Source organism: Penicillium robsamsonii (assembly GCF_028829455.1).
Source record: "Penicillium robsamsonii strain IBT 29466 chromosome Unknown utg000005l_segment0_segment0, whole genome shotgun sequence".
In the NCBI taxonomy this organism is placed as follows: Eukaryota; Fungi; Ascomycota; class Eurotiomycetes; order Eurotiales; family Aspergillaceae; genus Penicillium; species Penicillium robsamsonii.
In genome coordinates, this window is record NW_026643223.1 from 1,329,429 (window position 1) to 1,349,068 (window position 19,640).

Consider the following 19,640-nt stretch of genomic DNA (forward strand, 5'->3'; position numbering starts at 1 on the left):
AGGCAGTTTCTCCAGGTGGTTGGTGTTTCTTGAGGGGCCGTTAACATTCTATACCCTCGAGTCCTGATGGAATAGACTGATTCCGTTCGGGTGGTGGTGGGGTTGCGTTCGATAGTTGGTTTCTCTATGTGCTGGGTCGTGCCGTCAGATAAGAATGAAATCTTGAGAATGAAACCGTGGGGGGAATTGATCGTGTTGAGCCATAAAAAGCCCCCATAACTAGGCCGCCATGATGCATACCGCACATGTAAAAAGCTGCTACAGATTAACAACAGAGCAGACTGGGTGAATTACGTACTTTATATCTTATCTAGTTAGTTCTCCCCGTCATTTTTGGAGTAGGCACGTCACAATCGAAAAACTATTGAAATGCTCAGATTGCCTGACGCACTCATGGGCTGATTCTTCTAGGCATAGCCCGAGGATCCCAGCTACACTTCTAGGTTGAGAGGTCAGAATACGATCATCGGGCTTGATTACATGCTAATGTTAGCATATGGTCTGCTTTTATATCTGAGGCTTTGACCTCGAGCCGCTCTCAATTAGAAGACGAAAGGAGATAATATTCTGAAACGGACGGAGTTCTCCGCTTTTTCCTACGCCCCTTGGTTATGACGTGTTTTCTTTGACAAAGCAATATATCTCACTAATTGCTTTGTCAAAGTCCAAGGTTGAATACATAGTTGAAACCGGATATTATACAAAAGTGCATAATACAGTTAGTCATCGATATCCACTCAGATTGTTAAAAAACAGCGGGTTTTGTCATTTTAGAGTCATCCATATCTGCCATTTTTACCATACATTATCGTACAGCCAGTTTTCTATCATACTTCAGATAATGAGGGCAGCAACAATACTAATAACGAACTAATTATCACAGTATAAACGGCCCTGTGTGGGCTAATCCTTTCTGGGTATAGTCTGCGGCGGGCTGAGTGCATCAGTGTTACTCCCTGATTGGACACTGAGCATCACTAAATAATCAGAGAGCATCTAATGAGCATTTACTAAGCACTCACTGATGATCGGTCATTCTGCACGTTGAACTGAGCATGATCACTGATCTGAGCCCGTGCTGGCATCTACTCAGTGAGCCTGAGCACCCTCATAAAAGCGGCGGCAGCTCAAATAGGAAAGCCCCACCCGCTAGGGAAAATCCGGTACGTATAGGTGCATATAGTTGTGCAAACAGCCTACCGATTGCCATATTGTGACTAATTTTTAGTATAAATGTAGTTAGTATTTTCACGATTATAAAGCGGTGATCTGATTTTTCGTTACATATCACTGGCTAGTGCCAGCCTTGCCTGGACCTCTGCCCGCCTAGATTTTACCATATTGCAAACACCATGACCAAACTATCCTACAGCCTTCTCGATCTGCCACTTTCAATTAGAATCCGTATCTACATTTTTGCAGGGCTTGCCAATAATAGGCTCATTCCCCTCGATCGCAAACATCGCGTCGAGGAACAATCTGCCCCCACTTGGGAATACTCTGACCGCAAACTCAATCTACACCTGGCGGACTTGGCCATATATTCAGCCCTTCTAGTCATCTGTCGGGCTACTCATGATGAGGTGTCGCGTTATTTCTATTCCGCCAACACGTTTGTCGCGCACGACCTGCAAACATTGGGCCGCCTAGGCCCGTCATATCTCGCTTTGCTGACCTCTCTCAAACTCATCCCCTGCCTTACAAAAAGCGCGAATACCCGCAATGAATGTACCTGCACGCCCCTCCAATTTATCGAAGACAAGATAGTCCTCGGCGTGGTTAGCCCTTGGGATCGCTCCTCCCTCTCGCAGTGGAACTGGACGATGAAAAAAATTGCACCGCATTTGGCCGGCGATAGACTTGACCTGAGTATTATATGCCCTGTGTATAATGAAAGAACCGCCAAAAGTGTGGTGGAACCTTTGCGCCACTTCCCTGTTTTATCTAGCTGCCACATCAGGCTCGGTTCCTTCAATCGTCGCAAGTATGCTATCCAGATGATCGCCATGAAAGCTGCCAAACAGGCCATGGGCCAGATACCCACCCCTGTGCAACCATTTCGATTCTTTGATCTCCCCACTGAAATCCGTCTACTTGTTTACCAGTACACCGATCTCATCAGCCCGCTCAACAAGCTCCAATGGGACCCAGACCATGGCTATACAGTTGACCCATCATTCTGCCCACCAGAATGTAGTCCACCTTATGATACCTGTCATCCTAACGTGCATAGGGACTGCGGGTCCCCTAATGTCCCCCGCTGTCACTGTCGTCATGGCTTGTCAAACTGGCATGGCGGAATGCCATACTGTTGGACATGCACACACTACGCCTGCCAGTTTAACACATGCAAAGCCCAACCTGCACACGGTACAGACCTAGGTCTAAGCTGCTGCGGTGCAAAGACATCAGCGTACTCCCCCGCATGTCATTGCTGGAAACCACCCGTCGCGCTATTCAGCACATCTCGAGCCATCCGAGAAGAAACACAGCGAGTGTTCTTCTCTCAAAACGCATTCGAGATTCCCCACTATAAGTCCTACTCATACACAGCGGAAGCCGAAGCCGCACCGGAGAGATGTGCAGCGGCAGTATTCCTAGCAGAGGTTGTACCTGCAGATCTACTGCCGTACCTCAGTAAACTTACCATCTCACTCTGGGACTGTGTTAAGAGAACAGCGAAGGAAGACTGGATGCACGTTATATCATGGGTCGCCGGTATATCAAACCTGCGGGTTCTATCCATTTGCACTGCCACGGCCTTCGACGATATCACGGATGTGATACCGAACACCCGGGAAGAGCTATCAAGTGAACAGGGCCTTATCAGGATCAGGGATGCTATACATGAGGAGGCTTGGCCAGTTGAGATCTCTCACACGGCGGTGCGATCATTGTTCGTGAATGTCGGATATACTCGGTACCCGCTTGCCCTTATGGTCTACTATTCCTATCGGCATCCCGATGACCCGGCTGTTCTTTTAGGGGATGAGCGGATTGCGGGGGATAATTATACTTTTGTTAGGGAGTGCGAGGGACCGGTTGGGAAACAGGGAGGTACTAAAAAATGGCTGGAGGGTTTGCATACTTTTGAGGTGGAGTATTTCTAAGCGGCTAGTCGGATGCGGTATTATCCCTTTGTATAACTCAGTCGTTGTCGAGTGAGGGAATGGAACCTTGTCTGTCTATGTGATGAAGCCCAACCAATCATTGCTAGCAGTAAAAGCCACCAGCTTCTTAGCATCCCGTCACTTTCAAAAGTAGATGTGCGCGTATGATATATGTGGAATGAGTAATCTATAATTGATATCAATATAATATTCGATGGAGGGCGGGTGAATAATTATGTCAACGCGAAGTGAGGGAAAAGTGAGATTTAATACGCTTTAGTGATAGACGACCAAGGAACATGTATAAAGACGATTTATAGCAGCTCAGGCCAACTAGGCCGCTGTCAACGTTCTCATTTGAATCTTGGAGTAGAAAACCCTGGTATCATCCACATCCATTGTCTTTTGTTCCATTGTAAAAATCACACATGACCCACCATTCTCCAGATGTCACGTTCCATTTGCCCCTGGGCATTGAGCTGACACATCTCACTGCAGTCTGGACTCCAGCTGTCAAAACAGGGTGACGTCCACGCACTGAGTTGCGTACACGAGGCTCATCAAAACTCGGGTGGACTGCATGATCTCACATACTTCCGCGTAGATTCGGCGGCGAGTGCTTGTTTGGGACCCTCCGCGCGTGCGCGGAGGGTCATGAGCCACTCCATATGCCAGTTATTTGGAGCGGGTATCTTGTAGGGGTCGGCCATTTCTACCTAGTCAGCTTTGTGTTTGAAAGGCAGGCGGAGGATAGAGCGCGAAGAGGAAAGGGTTGATCTCACTACTCAGATCATACGGTCGATTATGGTCAGAGGGACTTGATGATATTTCCAAACGTGGAGCTAAAAAAGGCAAGTCTATGTTGATTGTCTAGTTCATTAGGTTGTGGTTATTTATGGGCCAAATGGTCATACCTTGCGTTGGACAACTTGTAAGGTTTCGCCAGAAAGAGGTAAAAGTGCGAAATTGTTCAGGGATGAGGAAATTATATCAATGAGGGGATCTCAAACGGAAATTTCTACAATACCAAGCTCGATCTTACAAGAAAGGCGCGACTATCACGTAACCCTAAAAGGGAAATAGCAAGGCTGCCCAGATGGTGAAGCACGACCAATACTTGCGTAAGAGCCACCACCCTTTAAGTGTCTCAATACACCCAAATACAGGTACATTTATTAAACATATACAGAGAGTAAAGTATAATTTATACCAAGGTAATATCAGATCGAGCACCGTTGAATGAGTATCTGAGCGGGAAGTGAGATAAAAGCGATATTTAATGAGATGTACTGGTTGATATAAGATGAAGTAAAATAAGGTTAGCAACATTGGCAGGTAGTACTTAAGGCCACACAGGATACGGTAAACGTTTTGGTTGAAATTATATGTCCAAAAGCTCTCCTGGGATTTTCGTTTATTTCCTTTGGTGCTGAATTCTCGCCAATGATTTCAGGTCTAGAGAAGCGCGTTGTCACGACGTCAAATCTGAAAGCCTTTGGTACGGCATTCGCACACACCTCCAGTACAAATTACACTCGGCCAACCATGCGCCAGATATCCCATTCGGCGTCCTTTTGGGTCCTAAGTTGACCCATCTGGCGCAGAAGAGCGCGCATGCTTTCGTTTAGTCATAACAGAAGGCTCCAGTCAACGTACTGATTTCTGTGCGACAAGGCTATCAAAGCTTGAGCTGAATACATGATCCGCTGGGCTTCTGCGATGATGCGCCGACGGGAGCTTGCGCGGGAGCCTCGGCGCACTCGCATGTTCGTGAGTATCTCATGATGCTCGTCATTGGGGGTTGGTATATGTCCACGGTCGGCGACTTAATGCTCGTGCGTTTCATATGCGAAAGGTGGAGAGAGAGAATCGAGAGCAGGGGTGGAACTCACTGACAGTCGAAACACATGTTGAGGGAGGTTTCATAGGATTCTAAAACCTGGACCTGAAAAAAGCAAGTCCATGTTAGTTATGTAGTTTGTGAACGAAGTAGGAAATAATATCAATGTTGGGGATCTTAGATCGGACTTGCCTCGACAGAAAGTACATCCTTACGAGGAAGGTGCGACTCTCACCTCACCTTGATTAGGACAGAGCAACACAGCCCACATGGTAAATGGTAGCTGACCCCTATGTGGTAGTACTAGCCTCAAGTCAACACTATCAACGCTTCAGATATTCTTACTCGGGTATAGATATTGATTGTATATAAATATAGTGGGCTATAATTGAAGGCAAAGTGATATTTGATACAGGGCTCATGGGAGGATGACAACCTGCTGAGAGATAAGGCCAGTGTCAAATAAGTCTTGATCATGTCTAGGCAGCTGGGGTCCTTTAAAGATCAATCAATGCAATGTGAGCCTGGGGTAAAACAGGTATGTAAAATATATTATCCCACACAACCACGCTATTCTCTACACGAGATGTAGTACTACTATTTACAAGCCACATAGTACCCAGCATTGCCGTTTTTCCACCGCCTCCCCCATAGAGCGCCATATTTAATTGACTACAGGGGACGGTAAAGAAACATAGCATCGTGTACCATTTTATATTTTCGTGCTCCTGCCATAATTTTGTATCAGAAAGGTCATAATATAAGCTAGACAGCAACCTGCTTAACATTTTCATCCTATCAGGTTCCCTATAGGGACGGGATATATACTGATCAGAACTTACGGGCAAAATGATACTTGACGCAGTGATAATTGAAGAACGATGTTATTAAAAAGTAAGGTCAAAGTAAGGGTTAAAAATCTTCTACCTGAGCAGCGAGCGGGCCAATTACAGAGATTTAGGAAGCAGCCATCAGGTGCTAGGGGAGGCAGAGTGGGTTCTAGTACCAAACCATTGAAGGACAATGGGTTCTCTTTGTGGGCACGTTAAGAGCCACTTTGAAGCTTCTACAAAGGAGAGACAAATACACATAATGAGATTTTATTGCAATAAATATAAATGCTCGCCTGATAGCTTATAACCGCAGCTGTATTAGCTACACCGGTTATTCGCCAGTGGGCTCTGAGATTGGTGGTACTAGCTTGACCACTCTGATGTCAATATTAGCATGTTGTTTGAGACGTAGTGTGACACGGAACATCAATCTGGGGGAGGGGCGGCTACTGTCTTACTGGTGACTCTGTTTACTCATTAAAGTCATAGGGTGTATCTTACTTGTCAATGGGGGTTTCGAGATGTGTTTTGTGGAAATTGCGGTATGTTAGTAGATGTCAGTCTGTTGAATAGGCAGCCTTCATTAACTGCTTATTGTGTCGTAAACAGTGCTCTATGTCGAATGGATCGTACCTTTTCCACTCGGGGAAAGGACTGGGGTGGGAAGTGAGGTAGAATTAGAGAAGAAGGAACAGAAAGTGAAGAAAGATCACATTAAATCTCCGTGATATGCCTAACAATGAGAATACGTGGGGAGAGCTAGTAGATGCTGCACAGGAAGTATGGGAGAAGTTAACAATTCGTCACTTTGTCAATCTAGCTGAGACTATGCCGCACCGTGTGGAAGAGGTTATTAAATATGAAGGCTGGCATACTAGCTACTAAGTAGATAGGAATTCAGGGGGTTTATACTGGCAGAAAAGAAGTGGGTCTTATGTACTGGGGTGCAAATACTAATGATCACTGACTGTAGGAGTTATACGGTTCTTTCAAAACACGAATACACCAAGTATACTTTACACGTACAGACAATACAGCAGCTCTTTTCGTGTCTCCCGCTGACTAAGCGAGCGGAACCATCCACTGGATAGCACCGTACCAAACTTTATATTACCTTCCACTAACACGATAACGCCGAATAAAATCTCCACTTCTCCCCTTCACTACTTCTTTAAGAGATCATTAATATAACACCCAATAGAGGGATGAAGGATAAAAATATTGAAGTCTATTATACCCGAAATCCTATGAAGGAAATTCGCCCTGATGCGTGGCCCAGGGCAAGTGTACTGCCTTTAATGGCCGAACAAGAAGGGCCAGCGTCAGGAGGAAGCCACAATATCTTTTCCCCATTGAAGATTATCCACTGCGCCTTAATTATGGATATATCCAGATTTGCCTGATGTGTATTGGAGGTGTGATTGCGACACTTGGACTGAATACCAAGAGATCCCGAGTTACAGCTTGTGTATGAACTGTGTCGGGGAATTTTCAGTATAGATTTCTTCAGATTTACCGGAGATAGATGTGGGGTGTGATTGCGACACTTAATACCGGGAGATCCTGGGTTGCTGCTTAGGTATGTACCGTCCTGGGAGAATTCGAGGTCAGTGGCCACGCTGTGGATACGGAATATTTCGTATAGGGCACCAGTCGCTGTGTCCCAGAGCCGGACATTCCTATCGTTGGAGCCAGACGCCAGCAGCCGGCCGTCGGGCGAGAAGGCCACCGAACGAACCAACCCAGTGTGGCCCTCGAGAACCTGCTGTAGGACTCCTGTCGCCGTGTCCCAAAGCCGAACTGTCTCATCGTCGGAGCCAGACGCTAGCAGCCGGCCGTCGGGTGAGAAGGCCACCGATTGAACCGACTCAGTATGACCCTCAAGAGTCTGCTGTAGGGCGCCCGTCGCTGTGTCCCAGAGCAGGATTGTCTTATCGTCAGAGCTAGACGCTAGCAGCCGACCGTCGGGCGAGAAGGCCACCGATTGAACCCAATCAGTATGACCCTCGAGAGTCTGCTGTAGGGCGCCTGTCGCCGTTTCCCAAAGCCGAACTGTCTCATCGTCGGAGCCAGAGGCTAGTAGCTGACCATCAGGCGAGAAGGCTAACGAACGAACCCAACCAGTATGGTACTCGGGATTCTGTTGTAAGGGAGCCGTCGCCATATTCCAGAGCCGAACTATCTTATCGTCGGAGCTAGACGCCAGTAGCCGGCCGTCGGGTGAGAAAGTCACCGAACGAACCCAACCAGTATGGGCCTTAAGAGTTAGTAGTAGGACTCCAGTCGTCGTGTCCCAGAGCCGAACTGTCTCATCGTCCGAGCCAGACGCTAGTAGCCGACTATCGGGAGAGAAGGCTACCGACTGAACCCAATCAGTATGGCCTTCGAGAGTCTGCTGTAGGACTCTAGTCGCTGTGTCCCAGAGCAGGATTGTCTTATCATCAGAGCTAGACGCTAGTAGCCGGCCGTCGGGCGAGAAGGTTACCGACTGGACCCAACCAGTGTGGCCCTCGAAAGCCTGCTGTAGGGCGCCTGTCGCTGTGTCCCAGAGCCGAACTATCTCATCGTCTGAGCCAGACGCTAGCAGCCGGCCATCGGGCGAGAAGGCCACCGACTGAACCGACTCAGTATGGCCCTCAAGAGTCTGCTGTAGGACGCCAGTCGCTATGTCCCAAAGCCTGACTGTCTTATCCTCAGAGCTAGACGCTAGTAGCCGGCCGTCGGGCGAGAAGGTCACCGACTGAACCCAACCAGTGTGGCCCTCGAGAACCTGCTGTAGGACTCCTGTCGCCGTGTCCCAAAGCCGAACTGTCTCATCGTCGGAGCCAGACGCTAGCAGCCGGCCGTCGGGTGAGAAGGCCACCGATTGAACCGACTCAGTATGGCCCTCAAGAGTCTGCTGTAGGGCGCCCGTCGCTATGCCCGTCGCCATGTCCGTCGCCATGTCCCAAAGCCCGACTGTCTTATCGCGAGAGCCAGAGGCTAGCAGCCGACCGTCGGGCGAGAAGGCCACCGACTGAACCCAATCAGTATGACCCTCGAGAGTCTGCTGTAAGGTGCCTGTCGCCGTGTCCCAAAGCCGAACCGTCTCATCGTCCGAGCCAGACGCTAGTAGCCGACCATCAGGCGAGAAGGCTACCGAGTTAATCCCATTAATATGGCCCTCGAGAATCTGCTGTAAGACTCCAGTCGCTGTGTCCCAGAGCAGGGTTGTCTTATCGTCAGAGCTAGACGCTAGCAGCCGACCGTCGGGCGAGAAGGCCACCGATTGAACCCAATCAGTATGACCCTCGAGAGTCTGCTGTAGGGCGCCTGTCGCCGTTTCCCAAAGCCGAACTGTCTCATCGTCGGAGCCAGAGGCTAGTAGCTGACCGTCAGGCGAAAATGTCACCGACTGAACTGAATCAGTGTGGCCCTCGAGAGTCTGCTGTAGGGCGCCTCTCGCTGTGTCCCAGAGCAGGATTGTCTTATCGTCAGAGCTAGACGCTAGCAGCCGACCGTCGGGCGAGAAGGCTACCGACTGAACCCAATCAGTATGACCCTTAAGAGTCTGCTGTAAGGCGCCTGTCGCCGTGTCCCAGAGCCGAACCGTCTCATCGTCCGAGCCAGACGCTAGCAGCTGGCCATCGGGCGAAAATGTCACCGACTGAACTGAATCAGTATGGCCCTTAAGAGTCTGCTGTAGAGCGCCTATCGCCGTATCCCAGAGGCAGATTGTCTTATCGTTAGAGCTAGACGCTAGTAGCCGGCCGTCAGGCGAGAAGGCCACCGATTCAACCCAATCAGTATGACCCTCGAGAGTCTGCTGTAGGGCGCCCGTCGCCGTATCCCACAGCCGAAGTGTCTTATCGAGAGAGCCAGAGGCCAGTAACTGGCCGTTGGGCGAGAAGGCCACCGACTGAACTGAACTAGAATGACCCTGGAGTGCCTGCAATTCTGCACTCCACCTTTCCTGAACTTGTGGTAACTGATATATCCAACTAGGAAGCTGCACTTTGAATTCTTTGCGGATTATTGCCTTTCGAGGCGCAAAGATAAGTCCTGAGCAATAAACCTGTAGGGGCGCTTCGTCAGCTATCTGGCGGTTTTTAAGTATAAAACGCTTTGCATCATGCAGAAATTCGGACGTTTCAGCATTGTGGTCGCCCTACGCCGATTAGTATAGATTGCATAGGAGTCTTCAAGAAACCTACTGCTATAACCGCCTCTAGGCGATTGATAATCCCCACCACTTCTGACGTAAGGCCTAACAGGCTCATTGCTTCCACCCAGTGCAGAAAATGCCTCTTGAGAAATAAGAGAACATCTTGCACCACAGTATACATGTCTATGCATAGTACCAGATGATGTGCCCAATATCGACAGGCATATTGCAATTCTGGAGGAAGAAAACGATTGATAGTCTGGCGATCAATATTCTCACGTTGTGTTCCATCACTTGGCAGTTCGCAAATATTCCGTCTCAGATTCTCACATATAAGAAAGCAACGTTTGGATAATCTATGATGCATTTCTTTCTCATCTATCCAGAATACTGTCTTCTCACGGGTTTCCGGACTAAGAAGAAAGTCTCGAAATGATAAATGAAAGAGCTGTATCGGCGAGGTCTCATCATTTGGTACACTTAGAACTGAGTGTAGTGAGTTGAGTCTGGTATGAACAAGCCTCTGCGGGAGGCCGATAAGTTTTGGAAGTGCGATAATTGAGAGTGGGCTCTCTAGTATCACGATTGCACCGACCACTTCATGAAATTCTTGGACCAGCTCCTTTTTCTTCTTTTCCGATTGTCTTTTAAGAAGCCGATCAAGCACAGGAAGATACGTTCCATCCAGTTTAGATTCATCATTTTGATGTGTGAGAATCTCAGGAAGACTGTCCATTGGGTCCCAGTCAGGGTCCTCAAATATGCGGCATATCGTAGCGGCGAAGATGAATAGCGGAACAGACAACGCCACTAGTTTTCTGATATTTATCGCGCCAGGCCAATCGATAGGTAGGGGGGGTTCTCGCTCCTCTCTAATCTTTGAAATTCGATGATTCAAGAATAATGATAAATCATTTTCAATAACTTCCTTAGGGATGTTATGTAGAACGAAGTCTTTATGATCATGGTGAGGAAGCTTATCAAACCCCAGACGAATCGGCAATTCAGGCCTGCTAGTTAACAAAACTCGTACACGTATACCCTCTGCTTTCTGTAATTGTGGTAGTAGTTGGAGTATAAGTCGCATGTCATTATCCACGTCGCATTCGTCTAGTGCGTCTATCACTATGACTACAATCAGGGTCGGGAGAGTGGATGAATGCAAGTCCAGTAGAGGTTGAAGGAGTATTCTGTCAAACTGTTCCTTCAGCCCTTTAGTTCCGATGTCGGGGTTGTTGTCAATTGCTTTTCGAACACCAGAGGTCAGTTGGGGAATAACCTTCGCTAGTTGTTTGGTAATCGTCGGGAAAAGCTTTATCGCATTCCCTCTATCTCCCTCGCCCCTCTTAAAGAAGAAGCTTGCTCCTAGTAACTTCTCTTCTTCGAAGCGGTTAGCCACAGTGCGAGAAACCGTCGATTTCCCGGTCCCGGCCATCCCATTCAACCAAAAGATACATTTTCCCTCCGATGACATAGCCCATTGTGCAATCTCGTTGAGAAGTTCGCTCCTAGTGCCTGGAAGACATTTGTCCTGATGCTGATTCGCGTAAGAGTCGAACACTGCCCCGTCCGCAATTGGTAACATGTCAAGAGGGTCTGCATCCGGTTAACGAAATTTCGCCCTTTTAAAGCTCTCATGTCCTACCTGAACGCAGGTCGAACTGAGCATTAATCGTCCCATTATTAATCCCTGTCTGAGTTCCGAAATTAGGATTGTGAAAAGATAGCGAAGACGCCATGATTATAACGATAGTAGCAGGTTTGGAACTCAGGAAGAACATGCGGGTGGGGTACGTGTCGCTGACAGCGTGTCAACCTGGAACTGCGGTCATGTGATGTATGAATGTTCTTGACAGAAATCGGTCTGTATGAAATGTATGGTATGAACTCAATATATCAAACTCTCTGTATTTCTGTATACGAGCTCCTTACAATTTAACTAGTTAGTTATATGGAGCATGATTTTCTAATCAAAACAAAAGAGGATTCATAAATCCTCTGGTATGCTTGGCGTAGCATAATATTACCTGTGTATTGTACCGTGTACGCAGACTCGGTATTTGACAATAACCAATGACAACCATGCGATTCTCTTAGTATCTCACTGGCCCGTTACAGTAAAGGGATACTAAAAGATGATATCAATGAAAAGGAAACTCAAAGAAAGATTTGACATTATATAACTATACAGTTACTCGCGGAGAGACTCAGAATATGACGTGAGCCCCCATAAGCCTGAAGAAAGGCAAATTGAATCTCATCGAAAGACAAAGTTAACGGTAATAGGCTTTCATTGACTACAGTTATGTGATAAGAGTGTGAATTATTATAGCGATACCGGAATAATTTATGTGATACATAGGCTAATTAGAAGAAGATACCAGGAACATAATAGGTGAAGTAGCTAGCTAAAAGTGTGCTGGTATACCATTATTAATCCAAGTGTCTTCAATGTCATCCAACCTTCCAAGTTGCAACATTCTAAGGGTGCGGGAAGGTTCCGATGTATTAGTAATCTGCCATATTCGGGTATGGATATGAGCATAGTATTCAACAAAGTACATTAAACTATTATCGCATATAAAGTGCCCGGCTATCGGTAGGTCCCTAACATACTCCATCTCAAATTGAACCGTCAGATCAAACCGGAAGCCCACCTCTACCTATACCAAGAAGGAACCTACTAGCAACATGGTGTCTACTCCAAGATACACAGCACGCGCAGTCCTCGATGCGTTTTACGACGCAGAACGAGCATACATGTCCGCTGAGCCTGAAGCCCGTGATTTTTCTGGCATCGCCGCCACGCTCGCACCTGATGTGCGTCTAGAGCAGACCTCCGCCCTTCCGTACGCCGGTGTCTACATCGGACCCAAAGGAATGCAGGACTGGAGCACTCGTATGGGTGACTACTTCGATACTGTGGACGTGCAGAACCCTGAAATCTTTGAACGCCCTGGATCGAACCGTGTTGTCGTGCTGTCGAATGTTCACTTGAGGGTGCGATCAACCGGACAAGAGATGGATTTTCCGTTCTGTCAGGCCTTCACTATGGACCTTGAGAAGGGAGTTATACTGGAACTCAGGCCATTCTACTGGGATGTGGCTGCAGTCAATGCAGCGCTAGGTTGTTAGTATACAATAAGAATTGATGTTCGATGATCAATGTATGAGGATAAATACAGCGTATCTTACCACTAGAGCACTACAAAGACTAAGATTCTTATACGGGGCCTAGAGGCGCCATATTTGAGATTTGCCATAAAACAACAAAGAGCTGCAGTAACTATGAGCTCCTATGATGTCGAGGGTAGCTTGGTGCTTTCTGGCAGTAGAACTGGAGGCTGCAACTTGACTCTGCTTTGAGTCGGTAGAGACCACCCATCTTGATGTTAGATTTGTGGGACATGAATATTCATGATTGGCTCAATTTTTCCCTCTATTACATTTCTATTCATGGTGTTTCCAGTCCCAGCATTCCAGTACTTGTCAACTCAATCGATTTGTCGCCATATCTGGCGCTCGCGGGCACGGTCATCCATTTCTGCGGTCCGTAGGGCCACTATATGCTGGACAAGTTCTTACGTCTGAGGTTTGATATTGAGGTTCACTGAGGATGGGCAAATAGGATATGCGGAAATAGCATGTGTTGATGAGCAAGAAAGATAATAGAAAAAGGAACCTTGGAATTAAGTTCTATGTTATGTTGACATAAAGCCCCGATCACAAAACTCTACTAATGACAGAGGATGATACTCCATGGTATTCTGAATAGGACAAGGTATACATGCTTCTCAACCCAAGCTGGGTCCGACTTTGAGACGAGCTCCAGCATCCTCTGCTAAAATTCCCAGAGAGTGAAAGAATCAGAGTAGCCATCCTCCAGCGTGTGGCCGGACGAAAGCGCTGCCTCGACGCATCGCATCATTTGCGACGCTTCGTTTAGCAGTGCCCAGAAAGCTTGGGCTCGCCCAGCTACCTGTATGCGGAGCTCGATACGGTTTTCCAGCTGTTCCATCTTAGATTCTGGAAATCGAAATCGGCTGAGTGGATGGTTGGTTCGGAATGCAACAGACCTTTGAGTATGCGCAACGGTTTGATGGAAATGCCCGATATTTAAAGAGCCTTGGAGCTAAGGTCTTTTGTTCTGTCGCCAATATTGGTTATGGGGGAAAGGCACTCGCCTATGTGGGGATAAAATTGAGTTGTGGAGATTGAGATGGTGTGACTAGGAAAGAGAGAAAGATCGAGGAGGGACAAGATATTAAACAGCAATACAAACATTGCGCTTTTGCGAGGAAGGGATTAGTATGTCTCGGAAAGCGCAAGACTGGTGAAGGGCTAACCAGCGCTTGTAGAGTCAAAATGCCTGATCATAAATCCACCTGCTAAATACATTGTATGCCCTCGAATTTAGCTATAGTGGGATAACATTTAAAATTTTAGATATAGATATTCGATATAGGGACTATAGGATTATATCGACGAAGAGCAAGGGGAAAGTAAGATTCAACAATATCCAAGCAGTTAGGAGCGAAACAATGAATATTCAAAATCCAATCTTAAGGGTCGTGAGGAGGGCCAGCATATTCTTTCAAGCAACAGGAAAATAAAGGGCATATACGTAGTTTGCATTATTCAGATATGGAAAGCGCCCCTGAAATCTCTTTGGTTAAAATATAAATATACATAACCAGGTGGGCCCTATCACGATCAAACATCGTTCTTAACCAAGTCCCAACCCACTCCCCATGGCCTCAATCTCGTCGATCTGAACACCTATAGACCTTCTGGGCTAAGACGACTCGATGCGACACAGAAGGAAGCTATGAATCTCCGGCGATAGTTATGCCAACTGTTTATTATACGGGACAGGCGATGATCAATCACGGTATCTTATTCTGCAGGACAATCTCAAGTTTGGAACGATCCATAGATTTGCTCTCAGAGACTTCCCCCATTCTATCCCTGCCGCGTCCATGTTCTTCACCAGATCATAAGATATCAACCCATCCGGCTCCAGATAACCGCTTCTCGCGCACGGCCAAGTCGCTCCCCCGTCCATAGGCTCCTCATATCAGCCGTATTGGCTATGGGTCCGAGTTCATAATCGTGTAGCCCCTGGACCACAATAAAAAGGTAGAGTAGCTGTATGGGCAAAGTAGGTTTAGGACCGAGTTTATGACATGTCTCGCCTCGGGTATGATCACACTCCGAGCGTAGGTTTGTAGTTGACTATGTCAAGTTGGTAACGGTGCATTGATGTACTCTCGGAGGGCTGACCTCCCTTCCATTCCACACTCCCCACATCCTCTGGCAGATCACAAACTTCACAATTTCAAATCACCCGGTCACCCGCAGGAATACCACCGCCTCCCGCGCACGGTTAAGACTTTCCTCCGCCCGCAGGATCTTCATCTCGTTCATCAGGACGAGTATTCTAATTTCATAGGTTTGCAGCCACTGGAGCGCAGTCGGATGATGGGGGTAGCTGTGCGGACGGAGGAGAGGTAGGACCAAATTCACGATGTGTCCTGTCTCGTGTAGGATTCTTCTACGAACCCGGGCCTGCCTGACCCTTGCGAGACGTAACTGAGTAAGTTGCTCCAGTTGCCTGTCATTGGGCACTCGGATTGGCCATTCTTCGGCCAATGTAGGGGGATTAGTCTTTCCATGAGACATGTATCTCAATGGTCACAGTCGATTGTTTGTGGTTGCAGATTTGTCAAAATATAGTATGGCTCAACTTCTGAGTACCAAGTGCCAGTTAGCCTTCTGTCCTAGTGTAGGTATAGTACTGAGGAACCTCACCTCGAGTTTGGGGTGAGGGTTGGATCAAAACGTGTGGATATTAGAGAAAGAGTGAGAGAGTGAGAGAGAAATGAGATACGAGATGATGTTAAATAGTAATTGAGAAACTGCGCTTTCGCCAGAAGGTGAAAGAGCAAGATCGGTGAGGTCTAATCAGTACATGTAGTTTGTCTACTGATAATACATCCATGGATACCTAGGCACCATGCTATCGATAATTGATATCAACATGATATTGCAATGAGCGCTCCTAGAAAAATGGTCCATGACTTCTCACTACAAAGTAAGGACAAACTAAGATTAGTTTGAGGTATAACTGCAGCCGTATGCTGTACTGGAACTTTCCCTGTTTCGAGTAATGGTCTTCAGAATCCATGGGTCTGTCTAAGCTTGAAACAGTCCTCGTGTACATAGACCATACAGCCCAGCATCTGCTAGATGAGGCACATCTTTCACTCTACTATCCACACTGATGCCACAATTTGAGGCACAGCAACAGCGAATTCCTAGCGTCTGTAAATTCATTCGGTTGGCGCTGATATACATGACTGAACTAGCCGCCTACATGATATCGAAGACTAACCTAGTTCTACCAGTAGGAGACGAAGCTAAGGATGAAGAGCATTGGTAACGACCGACGCTGTCCAGGCCAAAATGGACTGTCGTTTGACAGATGTCACTGTTAAGAAATCAAAATCTCTCATTTTTACCGTATGTTTAATCTTCTGTCTTCATTCTTAGCGAACACGACCCCAAATGCGTCGCCTCAACGCCCCATCAGGCTTTTCCTTGGTGAGTGCACAACCCGCAATCTCTTCGAGGGCAGGTTGGCTTCTAGCTAAAGGGATTAGAAAATCCTGGACCATTGCCTTCTTGACTGTTTTGCGTTTCAGTCGCAGTTTGGAACAGAGGATCGAGGCGAGAGTGTCTGTCACTTTCCGCGGTCTCGATTAGAGTTGCAGTCAATGGAGCATTGGGCGATACTGGGAGTGTCAGAGGTGTAGATGAATGTGGTGGTGATGGTTAAACTGTTAAGACTGCTAAGTCAAGTCTCCGTTAGCTAAGGAGTTACTCAAAACGCGAATTCCATGCAATAGCGGCAAGCAGAGAGATCACGACTAACCTCATGAGGCGGATAGAATCCGGCAACGTCGTCGTTCCGGTTTCCGAGGTGTGTGCTCTCAACCTAGGAATTACTCTCCCTTCCCGCGATATGCTCCAAATCGGCCTCGCTGATCTGGAAGGGCCGAGATTAAAGAACATCAGCGTTGCCCAAATACGCTGTCTCACCCCTTTCAGATCAGCCAGCCCAATTTGGTGTACCTATCGGAAATGGAACTAGTTTCCAATATTCCAGGTTGATAGTAACTAAGTCGGAAGCCGGAATGACGGCCTTGTCGGATTCCACCCTCCTTATGGCATAAGCGATAATCTCTATCCTGAGGCACCACAGATTAAAAGGCGATTTCTTGAACAACTCCTAAGCTCTTTTGGTGCCTTTTGACTCCTCGTTGAGGAGGTTTGGGATCAAGGCGAGAAAGTCTTTGCGGCACAATGTCGAGGCCACTCATACGGCATTGAGGTGGTCTTCATGGCTGTCCGTTTTCTAGTCAGTATCCGCTTCCAGAAAATAACACTTCAAAGCCTCGTGAGTTTAGAAAGTACCCAGTCTTTGTTGGGCCATGGTGTTGTTATAAATATTGGCTATTGGTCATACCTCTGGTGGCTGTCAGTCTGGGTTCATGGTAACCACACCGCATAAATGCAGGGAGATTACCAAGGGAAAAGGGACAAAGTGACGGAGGATTTCAAAAAGAGCCCTCACTTTTCAGCACAACCATTCTTCAATTACCCCTTTATAAATGTTCAATTTGCTATCAATTCTTTATATATTGTCCGTGTGCCCAACTTTGGTGTAGGAAGGTACTAAGGGGTACTAGCAATCCCTACTACGTCACTAGTCTAGATATTGTATCATGCACACCTCGCTCTACTTCTCAATAATATAATGATCCGATAGATATTTATACTAGATTCCATCAACTAGAACAGGGTCTGTAATATAGAACTTGAGCTTCTGCTGAAGCAATCCCTCCATAGTATGTCCGAACATCCAGATCAAGATCTCGTTCGCTTTGGAACCTAACAAGTACTCTGTATCTGATAGGATTGTTACGTAGTTTGATGTTAGCCCAGTCTCAACTTGCAGGCATAGGACAGTGGGTCACGCCATGTATTGCTATAGGTAAGACTCTAGGGGGCTTTTTTTATGGGAATATAGACTTGTAAGCCGCAAAGAAATAAGATACTGCTTGGAAGAGCCTTGACGCCAAACGAGCCTTCGAGGCCGGGGTTAAATCCCCAGAAAAGGTTCACCTACGAAAGAAGAGATAGGAGCTTATAACGATGGCCTTCGGCACCAGCGGGAATCTGTTCGTAGTTAGTATCACGATTAGCGCAGGAATCATAGTCTAGTCTCTCACTAGAGTCCTGAGAGCAGTTGATGCGGAGACGAGACGTAACGTTATACGTTCGGAAAGTGGCGAACTCTTAGATTCTAATCCTCTGCAATATTCCCTTACTCGGTATGTTTCACCATCAAAGTCGGACCGCAGTTCAATCCCCATAGAGTTTGGGCCTTCATGATCCCATTATCCCACCCGATCCAATATATTATAAGCTATGGTACGAGCCTCATCGTCTTCTACCTCGCCTCTTGCCAGGCATGCCATGGACAAGCTGTTCAATTCGCCGTGCGGCTCAATGCACCTCAAGCTTATGTGCATGCGTAAAACGATTTGAATCTCACGTCGAATTTTATTTCTTGTATTCGCTCGTATAATAGCACCGGCCGGCAGCTCCATAGGCTGCTCATATTGTGTGTCGGTAGGCGCCTGGATCGGGCTATTGTCTATCACGTGTTACTTGTCAGCCATGTTTTGACGGTGGTAGAATTAGTTATAGAAGATGGAGCGGTGAGCTCTCGCTGGTTTTGTAGTGCTTTTCGGCTTAAGCCAACAAGTGCTAATCAGTATCTCTTTCGTTACAAGCCCTACCTATGGGAAGGGGTCTCACACAGAATTGGTAGTAGGGGTGGATAGATGTGGGGTTGTTGAGGACGTGAAATGAAAAGAAGGTCGAAGATCTTCAAGTAGCAATTAACAAACTGCGTGTTCATGAAGAAGGTGCAAGTGCCAAAAGAGAAAGAGGTGGGTTGGTTCATCCTTGATCACGACATCTATAATATAGTCGGATAGTTTGTAACCCACATTCATCCTAGTATTGGAATCAAAAACAACGAGCTAAATCCAATAGCAAACATGCTCAAAGTGATATATATAATCCGAACAGAAATGCAGAGCAAACTGAGGTTGATGAAGCCATGACCCAAGTCAACCTTGTATAAACTTTCAACAATCACCAGTGATAAATGATATAAATGAAGTGCTCGCAACAATATATTGCTATATAACTCATAGGTCTCTGAACGAAATGTAAGAAAAATGAGGTTTGGCGATACCTGGGCATCTGGGGGCTATATATGTTTACATGGACACCGTTTGCCTGAAGGCGTGCCTTAGGCTTCATGTCCTGGCTAGCTTAATTAGCTGTCTTGATTTGCTCTTTAGAAGTATGAGGTTTCTCATTCCACCCTCTCCTGCGTAGTGACCCACGCAGGACAAGCTCCCAAAAATGCAAATGCAATGTGGATATGATATGATTGGGAAACTAACGCTCACAAATGCTGGACGAAGCGAAATTATAATTGTCCGATTTTAACGAAGCCCTAAAACGTAGTAAACCTCTCGCTCTATGTTCTACACAGAACTTGATGGCAAAATATATGCGGGTAACAGATCGAACATGAAGATACAAGATATAAATATGAGAAAGATTCGGGA

At 46.9% G+C, this 19,640-nt stretch overlaps 4 protein-coding genes across 4 annotated transcripts; 2 read left to right on the forward strand and 2 right to left on the reverse strand.

The window, feature by feature from the left end:
- Nucleotides 1-1,352: 1,352 nt before the first annotated feature.
- Nucleotides 1,353-3,110, forward strand: N7447_008542 (uncharacterized protein; the record flags this gene model as incomplete). Its single annotated transcript, XM_057232804.1, has 1 exon — nucleotides 1,353-3,110. One exon carries the CDS (start codon nucleotides 1,353-1,355, stop codon nucleotides 3,108-3,110), a length of 1,758 nt encoding a protein of 585 aa, XP_057082346.1.
- A 3,904-nt stretch (nucleotides 3,111-7,014) lies between these two features.
- N7447_008543 (NACHT and WD40 domain protein) lies at nucleotides 7,015-11,666 on the reverse strand (the record flags this gene model as incomplete). The annotated part of the gene is made up of 3 exons (XM_057232805.1): nucleotides 7,015-9,930; nucleotides 9,977-11,523; nucleotides 11,573-11,666. The coding sequence occupies 3 exons, from the start codon at nucleotides 11,664-11,666 to the stop codon at nucleotides 7,015-7,017; spliced, it is 4,557 nt and encodes a 1,518-aa protein (XP_057082347.1).
- A 952-nt stretch (nucleotides 11,667-12,618) lies between these two features.
- On the forward strand, nucleotides 12,619-13,062 carry N7447_008544 (nuclear transport factor 2 family protein; the record flags this gene model as incomplete). Its single annotated transcript, XM_057232806.1, has 1 exon — nucleotides 12,619-13,062. One exon carries the CDS (start codon nucleotides 12,619-12,621, stop codon nucleotides 13,060-13,062), a length of 444 nt encoding a protein of 147 aa, XP_057082348.1.
- Nucleotides 13,063-15,270: 2,208 nt separating this feature from the next.
- N7447_008545 (uncharacterized protein) lies at nucleotides 15,271-15,609 on the reverse strand (the record flags this gene model as incomplete). The annotated part of the gene is made up of 1 exon (XM_057232807.1): nucleotides 15,271-15,609. One exon carries the CDS (start codon nucleotides 15,607-15,609, stop codon nucleotides 15,271-15,273), a length of 339 nt encoding a protein of 112 aa, XP_057082349.1.
- Between the last annotated feature and the right edge of the window lie 4,031 nt (nucleotides 15,610-19,640).